The 19457-nt window shown below is 35.0% G+C and overlaps 1 protein-coding gene and 1 long non-coding RNA gene across 4 annotated transcripts in view; one reads left to right on the top strand and one right to left on the bottom strand.

The window, feature by feature from the left end:
* Positions 1-2287, bottom strand: part of LOC107196204 — a 16934-nt gene extending 14647 nt beyond the window's left edge. Inside the window, exons 1-2 of the long non-coding RNA XR_001517576.2 lie at positions 1563-2287; positions 373-464 (exon numbers count right to left, since the gene is read on the bottom strand). This is a non-coding gene — a long non-coding RNA (uncharacterized LOC107196204). The remainder of the gene's footprint in view (positions 1-372; positions 465-1562) is intronic.
* SAMD13 (sterile alpha motif domain containing 13) overlaps positions 1006-19457 on the top strand; it is a 42199-nt gene continuing 23747 nt past the window's right edge. The window contains exons 1-2 of one of the 3 annotated variants that reach the window (XM_006919356.1): positions 1006-1193; positions 5842-5925. In XM_006919356.1, coding sequence (XP_006919418.1) covers positions 5873-5925 — 53 coding nt within the window. In that variant the 5' untranslated portion in view covers positions 1006-1193; positions 5842-5872. Of the gene's footprint in view, positions 1194-4261; positions 4458-4503; positions 4662-5841; positions 5926-19457 lie in introns of those variants that run through there. The other 2 variants (XM_006919357.1, XM_025052094.1) reach the window with 2 other exon arrangements.

The following is a 19457-nucleotide window of genomic DNA, read 5'->3' on the forward strand; positions in this document are numbered from 1 at the left end:
TTAATAAATATTATTTTAAAATGATTACACTATACTAAGTGTTTTCCAACTATTTTAATCTGTGCAGCCACATTATAAAGGATGAACTATTATTATTTATATTTTAAAGATGAGGCAAAAGAAGTTCGGGGCGATTAAATAACTTACCTAAGGTCATAGAGTTAGCTCCCAGCGACACCAGGATTCCAGGTTCACTTGATTTTTGTTTTGGCTTTTTTTATATATACAACTTTTTTATATCATCTCTAGCCTAATCAAAACCTTCTCTTCAGTCTATCCCTAACCCATTTGCCTTTTCCTTCTCACTCTATTCTTCCAACCCATAGGTTCTTCTTTTGGTTTTACTTATCTCTTAATTCAGTAAGGACTTACCAGTTATTTCAAGAAAGTCCTTCCCAGCAGTCTCCTCTTCTTTCGCTGTGCCCATCACATCTATCTGTAACTCTCCTCTCTCTTCTCAGTTACTAAAATAGGGTTGGAGAAAGAATGAAGAGTATAGTATGGAGTATCTCCAAACTTAGTAGATGTGAATACAAAAAGTCTCCCTGCATCTTGAGTTTTTCTCTGCCTAACTCAGTGTTGCTTTATGATGCTAACATAATGAACCAATTAAGTAAAAAGTGCTTTGTAAACTGTAGAGTGCTCTACAAATGTAAGGTGCAATTATTCACTCCCCCCCCCATACACACACTTTGCATATACTAGGCTTCAACTGAGTTAGTTATTCTCTGAGCAACAGAAGAGGTGTTTCAACCAGAGAATGCCACGTGTGTGTTCTGAGTGAAGGGAGAAATAGCCCTAAATAATATGAAGTTGGCGCTTGTCCTTACTTCCAAAACCCTGCCTAAAATTTCATCAGGGTTGCCATGAGTGAATAAGATATAGTATAAGCCTGAAAAAACACCACTTTTAAATTCTCTCTAGGATTGTTGCCCACCCCTCAGCTCCCTGGAGGTTTTAAGTTCTTAAAAACGTCCTCCCTTACATTCACAAGGCCCCTGCCCCGGCCCTTCCCTTGCTGGCCTTCCCCCTTCCTGGTGGCCCCAGCATCGGACCCCCCGCCCCGCCGGCCCTCGGAGGACTACAAGTCCCAGCGTGCCGCGCGCGCCCGCCCGGTTGCACTGGGGCTGGGCGCGTGGCGGCTGCCGAGCTCTGCGCGGGGGAAAGCCTCCCGGCGCCGGCCACGCGGGGAGGTAAGTGATCCACTCGTGCTGCGAGGGCACTGGGAACGCGCCTGCCCTCTCCCCAATCCAGGATGAAAGGAAACGAAGAAAATCACAATAAAAACTGCCCTGCCCTCCCTCGTCTCTGCTGTGTGCCCGGCGCTCCTGCAGCTTGTTGCACCCACGAGCGTGGAATCTGACATCCTGGAGTGGAACTGGGGGCAAAAGCGTGCTCGGCCCCGCAGAGAGCTGAGGCTCGCCGGGGACTGCGGGGTTAGAGCTCGCAGGATGGAACCGGGTGGTGGCACGGCTCGGCTAGGCGCAAAGCGAGCGCCACACCCCCACACTCCCTTTTCAAAGACAGGCTGCCCTGGGGAGACCCTAAACTCAAAGACGAACCGTTTCTTCTTGAAAGTCTTGGCCAGAAACTTTTCCCTCTGTCGTCAGTGCCTCAAGCAAGTAGTTTGGCTCTCGGACGGCGCCGCTGGTCCAAGAGGCTTTCTGGCGTTTCCTCTTCTTCCCTTCTGTCCTGCCCCTAGCGCCCCCTCTCCAGGCGGCTCCTCACTTTCCCTTGAGACGCCCTTGGGGACCCGTTGAGCTCTACCCTGCCCTCGGGCGACTTCTCGAGATTTCTTCAGCCATATGGTGTGCACTCTGCGATGCGGGCTGGACTCTCTTTAGGGGCCGATTTCTGAATGGGAGGCAGGGGCGGGTGGTTCCTTTGGGTAGGCGCTGGATCTCTGGGCAAGTCCTCTCTAGGGGATGAGTACTGATCAATAAAAGAACCCTAACGGAGGCACCAGTTTCCCTCCCTTCCTGACCCATCTTCCTCTCTCCCATCTGAGCCCATTCCCAAGTGTGCCCCAGAATCCCAACACAAGGATCAACAAAGGTATTTTAGCACATTCCATAATATCATGGATAAAAAGGTCTTGTTTGTTTACATCTCTCTCGATCTACACTTACACACGCCATGCACACTACACATTCTGCAAACCTGCACACACCACACTACACATACCACAGGCACACATACAACACACACGACTGATAGCACACACATACTCATCACACACAGCTAGATTACACACATATACATTACACACACCATTTATGCTACACACTGCAAACACTTTTTTTTTTTTTTTAGCAGAAAAGAGGGTTAATATCAGTTTGTTGAAGGGAGTGAGGAGGAAGTGGGTGAGAACGAGTATATATACTTGTAGCCACAAATGTCACTTTATCCCAAAGTTGGAAACCAGCTGATAAGTGAAATCTCCTGGTGTCAGAATTTAGAATGCCTTTGTGGCTCATTTATTATGAAATTGAATTGATTTCATACGCCTTCTGAAACATCCTTGTCTAACAGGCAAGACAGGAGGGGATGTCCTTTTCTATCTGTAGGAAGAAATTCTTGGAGATTCTTCACAGAATCCTTCCTCTTGTAAGTGTGTCTAAGGAAGAGTTGAGTGTAACTACATTTTCTTTACCCCTCTCCTTTCAAGAGTAGGGAGCTTAATCTGATTTTGTTCTCAGCAGTGGCAAGACAGTACTATCAGGACACCTTCCTTGCCCTCAAGACTCAAACAGCCCAGCCCTCTTCCATTTGAATTTAGTTGGAGAACAGTTCAAGAATTTCAGATCAATTCCAAAACCATTATAAAATCTCTTGGTGAAAGAGCTCTCTATTTTGAAAAGAATTCATCAGTTTCATTAGTGATATTAAAAGACCTTCCTGTTTGACCCATGCTCAGTAAATGATACTCAAAAATATAAGAACACTTGGAATACATCCCTAAATTGTTTGCTTTTTCAAGAGTGCAATGATAGATGGACAGGGAGAGCACTTCAAATCTTTCTCAGTGATCTTTTGAGAAATTGAAATTTTCTAATATCATTCCTGGACTAAGTAAGAGGAAAAAAAAATTGACTTTGAAATTCAGGTTGCAAATTTAGATCATATTTGCTGATCTTCTAGTGCCCTTAAAAATTACTAAAGAAAAGACAGAACAGCAGCTTTCTCCTCAGTTCTGCCTGTCATCTGTACAGTGTCACAGCAACAGATGACTTTTTCTAGGATCCTTCTTGGGAACCTGTATTATCTTGAGTGGTTTTGTTTACATCTTGGCCTAAAAGTGTCCAAATATTGATCGGTATTTATTTCAATGATGACTATGTATGTTTCGTGTATATCTGCAGCATGTTTGTGGAATGAGAATGTTTCCCAGCCAATCAAGAAAACTGTGAGATTTACTAGGATAACTTAATCAAAAGATCATGCCCAGTGTCTCTAGTCCACCTCCCAGTTTCCTGCATTGGGATTTAGGATGGTGGTGAGAGATACTATGAATTTAGGGGTTGACACGGTATCTTCCTTTTTCATGTGTAATTAATAGAATACTGGGTGCTTATAGATAATTTGTTAGATGAATTCGTCGAACTATGCTTTTTGTGCAACTGGGATAAGCAGTTAAAATTAAACTTCCCAGAACTAATTGTTTTGTAGAATAAGGTTTGTTTCATTTTGAAATTTTGCTGACTTCATCTGGGAGGATGAATGCCAAAATGAAAGAATGTGGGCGTTTTCAGGAGATCTGGTCATCTACTTTGCATCCTCTCTGAAATATGTTATTTCCTGTATAATGAAGTAAAAGGATTTTCTGTTGGACAGTGCTTTCCTTATCTTCACAAAGAGATTACTTAAAAGCCAGCCTTAGGAACTTTGTTCACAAGTCTCTGTTAGAAAGAGTAACACAGGACTACAGTTTCTGCATGTTCACTGGATATAGCCCATAAGCACTGGATTCTTTCTCTTATTTTCTCTTATATTTTTTCTCCCACAGGGGAGAAAAATAAATAGTTTGAAACATGACATGCATGTTCAGAACAACAGCAAAGACTTATCATGCAGCGACAATGAAGGGGAGGGAGAACATAAGAAGCTATTGATACAGTTTGTTTTTCTTTGTGCAAGACAGGTGCAGAGAGAATTCTGCAGTTTTTGGACTCGTAATTCATTCGCTTCCACTAATTGTGCTGAAGGTAGTTAGCAAAAGTGAACAGGCACACTGTAGCTTTAAAAAGTCAGCCATGAACCAGAAGGCAGTTGGTGCAGCTTGTGTGTGATTCCTAACGTCATGTTGGCTGAGAGCCAGCCTGGTTTTATTTCACTGTGTCAAATTGTACCTCCTTATTGAATTCCTTTGCCAGCCTACTTTGTGAAAGAAAACATTGGGGTTTCTTTGGCTGTTCTTGATAAGCCTATAAAAAATGACATGTTTTAGTTGCTTCTAGGTAGGTTTTCTTTTTACTCTTCCACAAAAAAATAATAATAAGAAGAAGACAATGTAGTGTAGTGTTACAGAGTATCATTGTGTTTTGTTTTGTTTTGTTTTCTGGGATGCTTAGAAAATGGTGAATATTTAACAGTTTCCAACTGAAGTGAAATCATTCTTTTGGCATGGAGCAGCAGCACTATCTTCTGTCTACTCTGTAACGGTGTGTGAATGTATGTTAATATCTTTATGTATATGAAATGTTGGATTTCTTTATGAATGACCTAAGTGGTTTAGCAACTGGAAGTTTGTGTATGTGTGTGTGTGTTTATCAGTGTATCAGGAGTGAAGATTATCCCACACTTACAGTATTATTTTTTAATCATCTACTTCTCTAACAGTGATAAAATCTTGTGAATATGCTAAATGATGCACTTGTCGTGTCAGAGTAATCCCTAGAGAAAGAGTGCCGAACTATAAAGTGATTTGAGCGAAAATGTATTTAATTTATGGCTTCAGCTGTAGCAGAACGAGCACGTTTCAGAACTAGTTTTTTTTTTTAAGCAGTTTTGTTCATAGCTTTTTCATCTTGCTAATTGCCTATTAATTGTGGAGATTTTTAAATTTTTTCAGACCTCATCTTACTAAACAAAAAGACAAAGTGATGGATGCTATTATATATCCTTGAATGTTTTGGTGATCTTTTTACATAAATCTAATTAGCTGCTACCCTCTCTTACACACACACACACACACACACACACACACACACACACACACACCTCAGCACCACCTTTCTGTGCTAAGGGCTATCTGACATTTTTATGAGCTTTCAGCTTACCAAAGCATGGTCATCTCATAGGTTTTTGAGGCTTTCGTTGAGAGTATGTGAGATAGGGGGATACTTGCTGACAAAAGCTTTAAGTGCTCTTTTGCATTGCAATGAAAAAAATAAAGGAAGATTGATTGGGAGTGGACCAAAAAAAAATGCAATAAGAAAAAAGAAATCACAGCCCATGGCGAGAAGGGGCAGAGAAAGGGGGTTTGTTTTTCTCGACTTTGACTCGTTTATGAGTTGCAATGTCTTAAGTGAGAGCTTGGCACCCAGAGGATGCTGTGCCAGTTCACACAGCACTTGTTTTGAACAAGGATTCAATTTTATTTGCAAATGCTTATTGTCAAGGCAAGGAGTGCCAGTACAGATGCAAGCACCCCAATCCGTCTCCTCCAGTTCTTTAGGTTTAATCACGTCTCTCCTAACGCTGAGGGAACTGGAGATTTAAACAAACATACGTGAACTGGTGTGAAGCTGTAAAAGGAACCATTATGTTTCCGATTTAGAATATATATTCTTCTCTCACTTTCTAAGAATTAAACACAAGCTTTTTTCCCTTATTGATTAGTTGCTGAAGTAAAGGAACCTGCAGCCTTCCCATGCTATCTGTTGACATGGAAAACAAGGAAAATGGCTCTGTCGGTGTAAAAAAGTAAGTGAAACTGGCTTGTGAGTTCTGCTTCTGCAAACAACAGAGGGACTTGGTTTCTATTTTTATACTTCTTGCTTATCTACTACAAGACACTGTTTAGGGCTTGTCTTAGTTGGTATCCACTGGCCACCAGCCTCCTTTCTCCCCCCACCCCAGTTGCCTTTTTCTATATTCCATTTCTAAGACAAAGATGACTCAGACATCAAAGTGCATAAAGGGTTAAGTGTATCACGCTTTGGAACAGGGACGGTTGAGGATTTCAGCCCTGCATTCTGTATATGGAAACAAAAACATGGAGCAAACACAGACACTGCCTTCCAAGCCCATGGGCTGCAAGGGTTGGGGCAGAAAATAGAGTTTAAATCTTTTTAAATAAAATCACCCCTCTCAAAACTGAAGGCTCTAGTGAGAGAAGGAAAAAAGCTTCAGTGAGAATACTAAGTTTGTACAACTTCTCTGTCCTAATTTTATGAACTTTTCTTTGAATGTTAAGCATTTCAGTGCATACCACAGTGTTCTTTCTTAATGTCTGTTCTCACATTTAAAACTTCTGATTATATTCGTTGTGAGGTATATGCTTGATTCTTTAAATAGGAAAATTCAGTTGCATTATGTAGCATATTCGGAAACAGAACAAAAAGTTAACTCACAAAGTGTCTGTGCGTATATGAAAAAAATGTTCTCTTATAGGAGTTATATTGAAGCTATAACCACTTTTATTACAAGGATAAATTAAGTTCCGAGTGGGAACTATCTGTTTCATTTCTTTTCATGTCATTTAGTTTAAAATTGCCTTCAACTTGAGCTTTGGAGAAAACTAATTAAGTGTAATTCATAGAAGCTGTGATATCTAAATGAGGAAACATACACACACACGTATATGAATAGAAGTTATGTTTTATGTTAAAGTTACATTAAACTTAATAAAATATGCTTTTAAAAATTCTCAGTTACTTTATCAGTTTCATGCTGCCATGCTTATTTCAATTCTTGAAGGTTGGGGTAGATAGATGTAGGAGGAATGAAAGAAACAGATACTATTTTATGTATGTGTTAGATAGTGCTATATTTCGAGCAGTGATAGAAATGTTCTATACTTATGATGTCCAAAAATGGTAACCGGTAGCCACATGTAGCTAGCTATTAAAAACTTGAAATGTGGCTAGTGTAACTGATGAACTCAACTTTTAATTTTACTAAATTTTAATACATCTTAAAAGTTAAGAGCTTTATTGAAATATAATCGACATATAATAAACTACATGTGTTTAAAGTATAAAATTTGATAAGTTTGGATATTTGTATACACCCATGAAACAATTACTGCAATTAAGATAATGAACATATTCTCACTCACGAAGTCATTATAGATTAGTTTACTTTTCCTAGAATTTTATATAAATGGAATTCTTCAGAATGTACTTTCTTGGTTTTCTGGGTGGCAGGGGGATCTGATTTCTTTCACTCAGAATAATTAATTTGGGATTCATTCATGTTATGGTGTATATCAATAGTTCATTAATTTTTATTACCGAGTACTATTTTATTATATGGACATACGACAGTTTGTTCACTGTTTATCCATCTATTTGTTGGTAAACATTTGGGTTGTTTCCATTTTTTAGGTATTGCAAATAAAGCTGCTTTGATCATTTGTGTACAGGTCTATGTGCGAACATTTGCTTTCATTTCTCTTGGATAAATATTTAGGAATGGAGTAACTGGGCTATATGGTAGGTGTATGTTTTACTTTTTTAAAAAAACTGCCAAAAAATAAAAAAATTAAAAACTGCCAAATGGTTTTCCAAACTTGCCTATTTTAAATTCTTACCAGCAGTTTGTAAACATTCCAGTTGCTCTTTCTCCTTATAAACTTGGTGTCATACGTCTTTTTTCATATTAAACATTATTTTAGGTATGGCTTTAATTTTCATTTCCCTAATTACTAATAACGTTGAGTATCTTTTCATGTACCTATTTGCCATACATATATCTTCTTAAGTATTGTTCAAATCTTTTGCCCATCTTTTTATTGGGCTAATTTTTAAAAATATATTATGGTGTAAAGAGTTTTTATATATTCTGGAAACATATCATATACATGATTTGGAAATATTTTCATATAGTATGTGACTTATATTTTCGTTCCCTTTATAGTGTCTTTCAAAGTGCAGACGTTTTTTAATTCTGATGAAGCCCAGTTTGTCAATTTTTTATTTTAATGTCATAGTGTTTTTAGTGTCATATCTAAGAAATATTTGCCTAACACAGGGTCACAAAGATTTTCTATTACATGTTCTTATTTGGGACTACGATTTTTGAGTTAATTTTTATGCATGATGTGAGATAAGAATTAAAGTATTTCTGTTGACAGTAATGGCAGTAGTTTTTTTGTTTGTTTGTTCGTTTTAATTGTTCCCACAACTTTGTTGAAAAATAATTAATTGATCATATATGTGTGGATCTATTACTGGATTATTTTATTCCACTGATATTTTTGTATATATTTATGCCAATAACAACACTGTTTTGATACCTATAGTTTTATAATAGATCTTGAAATCAGGGAGTGTTATCTATTCAACTGTGTCATTCTTTTTCAAACTTGTTTTGGCTCTCCTAGGCCCTTAGCATTTCAATATGAACTTTGGTATCATAGCTTGTCAGTTTCTACAAAATATGCCTACTAGCAATGTGATTGACATTACATTGAATTATAGATCAATTGAGGGAGAATTGACATCTTAGCAATACTGTGTTTTCCAACCCATTAACGCAGCATTTTTCTCCATTTACGTAGGTCTTCTTTAATTTCTCTCGACAGTGTTTTGTTATTTTCAGTGTTCAGGTCTTGCACATCTTTTGTCAGATATATCTCTATATCATTCATGTTTTATGCTATGATAAATGGTACTGCTTTCAAATTTTTAAACATTTTTTAAAAATTAAATTTTTAAATTTTCAATTGTTTGTCACTAGTACATAGAGATACAATTGATTCTTTTATATCTACCTTGTATCCTATAACCTTGCTAAACTCATTACTTCTAGTCATTTTTGGTAGATTTCATCAGATATTTAACATAGACAATTATGTCTTATGAGTAAAGACAGTTTTACTGTTTCCTTCCCAATGTGGATGCCTTTTATTTCTTTTTCCGACCTTACTGCACTGAATAGGACCTCCAGTAAAATGCTGAATAGAAGTGATGAGATTAGACATCCTAGTTTTGTTCCTGATCTTAAGAGAAAACATTTAGTTTTTTCCTTATCTTTTTTCTTTTGTATATAATGTGTCTTTTTTCCACTTTAAATTTTTTCTCTTTATCATTGATTTTTAAGCAATTTGGTTATGAGACTCTATTGTTTTCTTCATCTTTCTTATGCTTGTAGTCTGTTTTGTTTTTTGGATCTGTGGGCTTATTTTTCATCAAGTTTGGAAATGTTTCAACCATTATTTTTTAAATTTTTTTGGTTTCCCCCACTTCTTCTTTGGGGACTCCAATTATAGGCATATTAGATCACTTGATATTGTCCAACAATTCACGGATGCCTCAATATTTTTTTGTCTTTTTTCTCTGTTTCATTTTGGATAGTTCTTATTGCTTTGCCTTTAAGTTCACTAATCTTTTCTTCTGAAATGTAGAATCTCTTGTTAATCCCACCCAATATGCTTTTCACTTCAGACAATGTTGTTTCTGTCTCTAGAAGTTAAACTTGGATCTTTTGTTTTATATCTTCCACATCTCAACATAGTCTTTCCTCTAGTTTCTGAACATGTGAAATATACTCATAATAAATGTTTCAATGTTCTTGTCTATTAAATCTGTCATTTCTGTTAGTTTCAGTTGATTGGTTCCTCATTATAGGTTATATTTTTCTGCTTCTTTGCATACCTGGTAATTAAAAAATTTTTTTAAATTAAATTATAGTTGGTATCAAGAGCATATTAATTTCAAGTGTACAACATAGAGATTCGACATTTATATACTTTACAATGTGATCACCACTCTAAGTTTAGTAACTATCCGTCACCGTGCCAAGTTATTACAATTTTATTAACAATATTCCCTGTGTTATATACTACATCTCCGTGGCTTATTCATTTTATAACTGGGATTTCATACCTCTCATTTTCCTTCACTTTTTTCACCCATCCTTCTATACTCCTCCCCTCTGGTAACCACCAGTTTGTTCTCTGTTTCTATGAATCTGTTTTTGTTTTGTTTGTTTTGTTTTGTGTTTTTAGATTCCATATATAAGTGAAATTATACAGTATTTTTATTTTTCCATCTCACTTATTTCATTCAGCATAATACCCAATAGGTCCATCCATGTTGTTGCAAATAGCAAGATTTATATTTTTTTAATTGCTGAGTAATATTCCATTATATATATAATGGAATATTATACATATACATATATGTATATATGTGTATATATATATGTTTGTGTGTGTGTGTGTGTGTGTATACATATATATATATGTATATATATACACACACTAAGCATCTAATTTATCAGTGGACACCTAGGTTGCTTTTATATTTTGGTTATTGTAAATAATGCTGCGGTGAGCATAGTGGTGCATGTCTTTTTTCAAATTAATGTTTTGCCCCCTTTGGATGAATACCTAGGAGTGGAATTCCTGGGTTGTATGGTAGTTCTATTTTTAATTTTTTGAGGGATCTCTGTACTGTTTTTCCATAGTGGTATGCCTGATAATTTTTTATTGAATGTCAGATAGATACTGTGAATTTTACCTTGTGGGGTAATCGATATTTTTGTATTCCTGTAAATATTCTTGATTTTTATTCTGGAATGTGCTTCTGTAACTTGGAAACAAGTAATTTGATCCTTTTAAGTCTTGCTTTTAAAAATTGTTAGGCAGGACGAGGGCTATATTTAGTCTATGGGTATTTTCCCCCTTTTACTGAGGTAAGACTTATCTTCGTACTCTAACCAATGCTCCTGAGTTATGAGATTTTCCTCTCTGACAGTTGGAAATGGGCACTATTCCCATCTCTGCATGATCTCCAGAGATTGTTCTCTATAATTCTTTTGCTTCATTCTTTCCCAAAAATGTTAGTTTTCTCACTTGTATGTGGTAATTTCAGTACTCTGCTGTGTACTTAAGATCTGCAGATCTCCAGAGTTCTCTCTGTGTAACTCTCTCCTCTAGGACTCTGCCCTGTGAAGAGCCTAAAATTTTTCTCCAGGTAGTAACTTGATAGAGTTTACCTTGCTTCTTTTCCATCCCTAGGAATCACTATTCTTTACAGCCTATGTCCAATGCCTTTAGTGCCATGCTTTCATATATTTTGTCTAATATTTTTAGTTATTTTAGGCAGAGGGTAAATCTGGGCCCTGTTATCCCATCTTAACCAGAAATAGAAGTTCCAGTTAATTTACATAGACACAAGTGGTTAGTGGCTAATCTTTTGGATCAGGTAGAGTTAGATTATAATGTAGAATCTCATAGGGCATAAAACATAGAGTCTTAAGGCTGTTTCTGAGATCTACCAAAGTTGGGCTTATAGTTGCTTCCATTTTGTTTTTCAGGTGTGGAAAATATAGTTGCTTTACTGGGGAATGTACTGTCAGAAAGGGTCCTTTTCAAAGAAGCCTAGGATAATAGCCCTTATTCACTGGCCACATGCTCCTGATCAGAACTTTAGTTTTACAAGTCTACTATTTATGGAGTCCCTTTCATGTGTCTAGCACTTTGTGTGAAACTTGTTAATCCTATTTTGAGGTATTTGTTATTATTTCCATTTTATAGCTGAGAAACCAAAGCTCCAGGAGGTTAAAGACATTTTAAGATTTCACAGCTAATAAATGGTGGGACTGGATTTCAGATTTAAGTATGGCTCTGAAGACTGATTTTTTTTCTGCACTGGGGTGACTACATTGTCAAAGGTGGCTTTCAGTCACTTTTACCACAAGCATGGCTTTCACTGGTGTGAGACTATGGAAGCCCATCTTTTGTTTGTCTTCAAGATTTGTAGATGGATGCAAACATTTAATAATATGATCATAATTTAACAAAAACAGGACTTTCCTTTCCAAAATGGCATATTTCTTACAAGTATAGAATATTTTAAAGTCTATTCTGAGCACACTAGGCCAGTTATTTCTCAAACTTGAGTTCGCATCACTTGGAGGGTATGTTGAAATACAGTTTGCTGGGTTACACCTCCAGGATTTCGAATTCACTCGGTCTCTGACAGGGCCTGGGAACTTAAATTTCTTACATATTCTCTGGTGATGTAGATGCTGATGTCCTGAGAACCTCTGCTCTGAGTCAAGGTTTTTTTTAACTTAGGCACTATTGACATTTTGAGCCAAATAATTCTTTGCTGGAGTTGGAAGGATTGTTGGATGTTTAACAGTGTCTGTGGCCTCTACCCACTAGATACTAGTACACCCACTCCAACCATGACAATCAGAAATATCTCCAGACATTGACAAGGGTCCCCTGGGGGACAAAATCATCTCCAGTTGGGAACCACTGTTCTAGGCTAAGTTCTGCATGAGGAATGTGTAGCAGGGTGACTTCTAGGTATCAGAACTAGTTTACATATTTATAATGGTCATTTCTGCTCAAGATTCTAAAAATACCATGAATTTCAATCTGGAGCTTCCTCTGTCTTCCTTTTTTCTGCATCTTGCTTTATATATAAGGGGAGGGGTTAGTAAAGACAGGAAGAATAAAGAAAATGTGGTAAAATGTAAACATTTGAAAGAATCTGGATAAAGGGTATATGGTATTTGTGTACTATTCCTGCAACTTTCAACTGTAAATCTGAAATTATTTTTTAAAAAATCCAGCCATTTCATTAGTTGAGAGGGAAAATTCATCTAACTTTAAGAAAGAAGCAAAACTCCTAGCCCAAATTTGGAGGCCATGGAAAAACTAAGCATGGCATTGGAAAGCAATGGAAACAGCTTTCAACTTTGAGTCAAGTCAGGCTCGGAAGACTCGGGTTTGACCTTGCTTTTTTTTCTTAGCAGAAAAATAGTTAATAAGTAATTACTTATTTCTCTGTGCCTTGGTTCTCTTGATTGTAAAATACGAATGAAGGGTTATGAGAATGAAAAGATGGCACTTGTAGGCTATAGAGTGATATAGCAATAATAGTCTTTATATTCCAGTTCATAAATCCTCAGAGTGCCTGCTGTGAACGACGCACTGTGCTAATTGTCTTCATAAATGTTATTTTATTTAATCATTGCAACATTAGGTATGGTAAATATTGCTGCAGTCTTTTTTTCAAGGAAATAAACGGGGGCCCAGAGAAGTGACTGAAGTTCCCATGAGAAAGTGGCAAAGCTGAGTTTTGAACCCAGCTCTTCTGACTCTAAGATGACTCTTTTTCTTTCATACAACTTTTGTCCGATAACTATCCTCACTCAGTCCATAAACTGGAGTGGACCCGGTTTTAGGCAGTCTTGGGACAGCCTTATTCTAGAGCTAGACCATGGATTCTTATGCTATTGTTATAAGAGAGGGGAAAAAGATGATTAGAACTTACATATCAGACCTTCTAATTTGGCAAAGTTGTTACCTATATGACTATGACAGGACCAAATACTACTTGACAGTTTTAAACAAACATCCTGTTAGACTTCCCTTCATTCGTTTATTCCTGCTAAAGTCTCATGGTCTTGACACACAGAAACTGCTAGATCTCTAAGCATGACCTTTGTCCAGATCTCTATCGTTCTGAATGTTATAAGTCAATATGATTTTAACAAGATAATCACCAAGGCTTAGATTATACTTCAACTCATTGTGAAATACAAGGATAAGTGAATTGTATACTTAATTTTATGTTTAAGATCTTTAACAGTAATAACCAAGCAATAAGAAAAACATGAACAGAAAAATGCCATAGAAAATGTCAAAAACATGAGCAAACACTCTACAGAGGAGGAAATATATATGGCCAATTAACATATGAAGAGATGTTCAGTATTGTTAGTGACCAAGAAAATGCAAATCAATATCATAGTGATATACTCATTCACTTGGCAAAAATTTTAATATCCGACAATACCAATCATTAAAGAGGATATGGATTTATAGGATACAGTGCTGGTGAGCATGTAAATTGGTACAGAGACTTCGTATAACAATTTGATATTATCTTCAAATTTTGAGCAAATATTTTAAAACTCAGGAATTCTATTTCTGGATTTATACCAGGGCTGCCCAATAGAAATAACGTTGAAACCCTATATAGAATTTAAAATGTTCTAGTGGTCATTTTTAAACAAATAAATTAATTTTAATACATTCTATATTTCACCTAAAATTTCCAAAATGTTATCACTTTAACATGTAATCAATATATCATATTATTAATGAAGTAGTTTATATTATTGTACCTAATTTCCTAAATCTATTGTATATATTATACGTAGAGTGCATATCAATTTAGATGCAAAATTTTCATTAGAAATATTTGAAAAAAAATTTGAAAAAACAAAGTTAAATAAAAAAGAAAAAAGAAATATTTGATCTGTATTAGATTTCATAAAATTTACAATTGAAAAAAAAGAATCTCATATCCCAATAATTCCAAACATACTTAGAAGTTCCAATAAATGAATTAAATACCAAAAAATTGTTTTCATTTAATATATGCGTATACCTTGACACAACTGATTCTTCTCGTTTAGAAGATTTTATTTAACTTTAGAACAAAAAGGTTATCGGTTTTAAAACTCCATCTGTCCAAGTAACACAAATTTACTAATACTTATGTCAGTGTTGTTAACATTGAATTCAAAAGGGCATTACATAAATTTATAAACATCTGTAAGTTTATCAGTTAATAAATCATTCTTTATTTTTTCTTACAATTTATTTATGTTAGAAAACTGTAAAATTATTTTTATTGTATTGTACTCTGAAAAGTTTCCATTTCAACACAGAATTTCGTCCCTGTATAGCTAAGTCGCCAATCAGCTTTTCCTTTTCTTGTAGCTTCAAATTTAGCTCATTCACATGTAGTCTCATATCAGTGAGAAAATATAAATGACCACCATTTTTTGTCTTTCATTATTGCATATTTGGCGAACATTCCTTTTGTTTTAATAAAATCTTAAATCGAACTTAACAGTACAATAAATCTTTGTAAAATTTGTTCATGACTTATCTAACCAGTTTTGGTAAAGAACACAGATCCTTAAATTTATTGTGTTCTATTTAAGAGTTTCATTATCTGGTGTTGATCCATAGCATTTATTAATATATCCTGAACGATTTAACAACGGGAGCCATGACACTTTTCAAGAGTCAATTTTAGAAAACTAAACATTAATATCATGCAGTAGAATGAAGCAATAAGGGAAACATTAGACTCTTGTTATAAAATTACATTAAGTCCAGATTTTTTCTTTTTACTTGATATGGTTGAAGTCCCATCTATCAGGATAAAATTATTTTTTTTACATCTAGCTGAAGTTCTTCTTTGAAAGATGTAAAAAATTTTAAAATATTTAAACCATGAGTTCAGTTTTTCAGGCCATAAATTGACATCATTTCTTCATAAATTTGGAAGTCTTTTGAAACAAAGCATACTCCAAGCTTTAATTGGGCCGTGTCTTTTATGCTGCACTGTTCATCTAAAGCTAAATAAAAATAATTATGTTTTTCAAATTTTGAATCAATAGATCTCAGATATTATTAAACAGATCTTGTATTGTCTGCACAACTTCTTGGTTGCTTGATTGAAAATCTTTCACTTTTTCTGAAATACATTTTTAGTCTTTTCTCATAATATATTAATAAATCTGAATAAAAGCACATATCTATCAAAAATTATTTTCTTTTTTGTTCAAGAATCCAAGTTGTTTCTAGCTGGACAAATTTATAAGTTCAGATTCTGTTTAAAATCACTTCAAAACATCTTCTTGGACATATAATTTGATTTCAGATTATTAGTTTTATCAATTTTTTGATTGTTGAGAAGTTACTAAATGCACTATATTTACTGAAAATCTCTCTTAATATCTCTTAATATGTTCCATTTTATTATCTTTACCATTTTTTACACAACAAAGTTTTTTTTTTTTCCTTTTGCTCTGCTCTAACAAATTGCAATCACTATTCATCATGGAATTTCTAATATACTTTCAGCCAGTCTCTTTTTCTCTTTACTGTTCAGGTTCTGGTGCTGGTCTCTTCATCAGATCTTGATTCTGCATCATTTGTATGCCACCTTTTTAAATTTTAAGATTTCTTCATACTTATTTTTACCTAAAAACATTTAATTATGTTATAACTAAAATAGTAAGACTGTCAACTTAATTTCAAATTACGGCATACAGAGATCCTCATAACTTGTGCTGTCTGCATCGGACACATTACAGTATTACAGCAGTGCATCGGGAAAATCACTTGAACTGAATCAAATCTGTTGATACCAACTAGATTAGCCATATGTTTATGTGTAATACTAGAAAGGACACAAGCATATGATGGGAGAACTTCCATTTGACAGTAGTATCCTTGGTTAAAGTCACACCTAAACAATGAAGTTGCTTTTAATGGAGACATATTTTGTACCAGTTCAAGTTTCTAAATTTAATTAAAATGAAATAAAATTAAAAATTTAGTTCCTTGGTCAAATTTTAAATTCTCAATAGCCACACATGCCCGGTGGCTACCATATTGCCAAGAGTAGCTTTTGCACATGTGCACCAGGAGGAAAGTTAAATGAGTATTAGATTGAAGATGATAATGACCTTGGGTCAGGGGAGTGGGGTGGGATAGATGTAGTCATTGTCAAGGTGTTAGCTTTATTTTTGTTAAATTTAAAAATAACTAAGAGGGAACCATCTTAATAGTTTGGAATATATTCTTCTAGACAGTTTCTATGCAAATATTCCTCCATCTATCTATCAACCATCTATCTATATATACACACAGTACACAACAATATACACATATATTCAAAAATATATGTATATATGGGTATATATACAAGAATGTACACATGTATTCAAAGAACACATGAAATAGTCTCCTATTGAACAAATGTCATTATAACTTTTTTTGTGTGGGTTTCAAATCCATAGGTTTTGAATTAACCATAAACCTTGCTACATGATGCTCTTATTGATCTATGTTTGGCCATCTTAAATCCATGTTAGAATTTTTACTAAATTATAAAAAACAGTTCTTGGTATTTTACGTGTATGTTCATATCTGTACTTATCACAAGTATTCAATATCATTTTTTCCCCATTCATTTAGTCTTCCTTTTTCATCATTTGGTCTTTTTTGTATTCTTTCCTTTTCTCCTAGGTTGGAGGAGGAACCAATGTTCCACACAATAGTTGATTATAATAAGTTAGCAGCTTTTCAACAGGAAGCGGTTTATCTGCCACAACCCTTACTTTTCAGTGGAGAAGCTCTACTGCAATAGAAAGTTCACAGCAACAACGTTTAGCAAGGACTTTCACAAGAAGCTATTTCTTATTAATGCCATGTCTTTTCTTGCATGTGTATCGCACTATCTTTGTCTGTGTGTTCAGTGTGTTATTTCACAAAGAAAGACATTTTTAAAAGATTTTTAGAACTAACATTCCTTTTATAATTAGTGAAGTGATACTTTTCTAGGTAATGAATGTTGTGAAGTTTTAAACTCAGTGTAATATAATACTAACTTTTTTAAAAATTGGGATATAATGGACATGTTAGTTTCAGGTGTACAACATAATGATTCGTTTTTCGTATATATTGTGAAATGCTTATCATGACAAATCTAGTTAACGTCCATCACCATACAGTTACAAATTATTTTCCTGTGATGAAAACTTTTAAGACTTACTCTCTCAGCCACCTTGAAATGTACAATACAGCATTACTAGCCTCAGTCACCGTGATGTGCATTACATTCTTGTGATTTATTTATTCTATAACTGGAAATTTGTACCTTTTGACCACCTTTGCCCATTTCTCCCACTCCCAACCCCCACTTTTAGTAACCACCAGTCTGTTCTCTGTATCTATGAGTTTGTGTTTCTAAATTTTCTTTAAATTTTTATATTTTTAAATTTTTATATTCCACATATAAGCGAGATTATATAGTGTTTGTCTTTCTCTGTCTGACTTATTTCACTTAGCATAATGCCCTCAAGGTCCATTCGTGTGGTCACAAATGGCAATATTTCCTTCTCTTTCATGGCTGAACAATATTCAATTGTATATATACTACATTTTCTTTATCGGTTCATCCCCTGATGGCACTTAGATTGCTTCCATATCTTGGTTTTTGTAAATAATGCTGCAGTGAACTTGGGGTGCATATATCTTTTCGAGTTAGTATTTTCACTTCCTATAGATAAATACTCAGAAATGAAGTTGCTGGATCACATGATAGTTCTATGTTTAATTTTTTTTGAGGAACCTCCCCACTGCTTTCCGTAGTGGCTACATCAATATACATCTCTTCCAACAGTGCACACGAGTTCCCTTTTCTCCATATCCTCACCAACACTTCTTATTTCTTGTCCATTTTTATAATAGCCACTCTAGCAGGTGTGAGGTGATACCTAATTCTGATTTTGATTTGAATTTTCCTGATTATTAGTGATGTTGAGAACCTTTTCATACATATGATGGCCATCTGTGTATCTTCTTTGGAAAATGCCTATTCAGATCTTCTGCCCATTTTAAATTGGATTTTTGGGGGCTTTTTGTTTGTTTGTTTGTTTGCTTTGCTATTGTGTTGTATGAGTTCGTTATATATTTTGGATAGTATCCCCTTATTGAATATGTGCAAATTGCAAATATTTTCTCCCATGTGGTAGGTTGCCTTTCCATTTTGTTGACTGTTTTCTTTGCTGTGCAGAAGCTTTTTAGTTTGATATAATCCCACTTGCCTATTTTTGCTTTTGTTGCTTTTGCTTCTGGAGTCAGATCTAAAAAAATCATTGCCAAGATTGACATCAAGGAGCTTATTAATTATGTTTTCTTCTAGGAGTTTTATTGTTTCAGGTCTTATATTCATATCTTTGATCCATTTTGAGTTAATATCTGTGTATGGTATAATGTAGTAGTCCAGTTTCATTCTTTTGCATATGACTGTCTAGTTTTCCCAACACCATTTATTGAACACAACACCATATATGGGTTAATACTAACTTTTGAAATAGGCTTCTCTGAATACTGTTAACTATGTTAACTACTAAGCTAAATATTAAATTAAAGAAGTTATCATTTTTGCCAATGGGAATCAGAGGATTAGGAGGTGAATGGTAGCAGTAAAATATTAGAGTCGAGTTAGAAATTATTGATATTGCTAGAATTTCAAAATTCTGGCTTCAGTGTAGAATTATCAGAGACTTTTCATATAATAATAATGATGGCTACCATTACTTACGTCATTTTAAAAATTCAACAATGTTTACATGTATAGAAATCTACATATAAATCAGGTCTCCATCTGTAAAGGAAGAAGTCACATCTAAGGTTGAATAAATAACCTCACAGCGTATTCGATTATTTGCCTAGAAGC

This window comes from Pteropus alecto, unplaced genomic scaffold, assembly GCF_000325575.1.
Source record: "Pteropus alecto unplaced genomic scaffold, ASM32557v1 scaffold25, whole genome shotgun sequence".
Classification (NCBI taxonomy): Eukaryota; Metazoa; Chordata; class Mammalia; order Chiroptera; family Pteropodidae; genus Pteropus; species Pteropus alecto.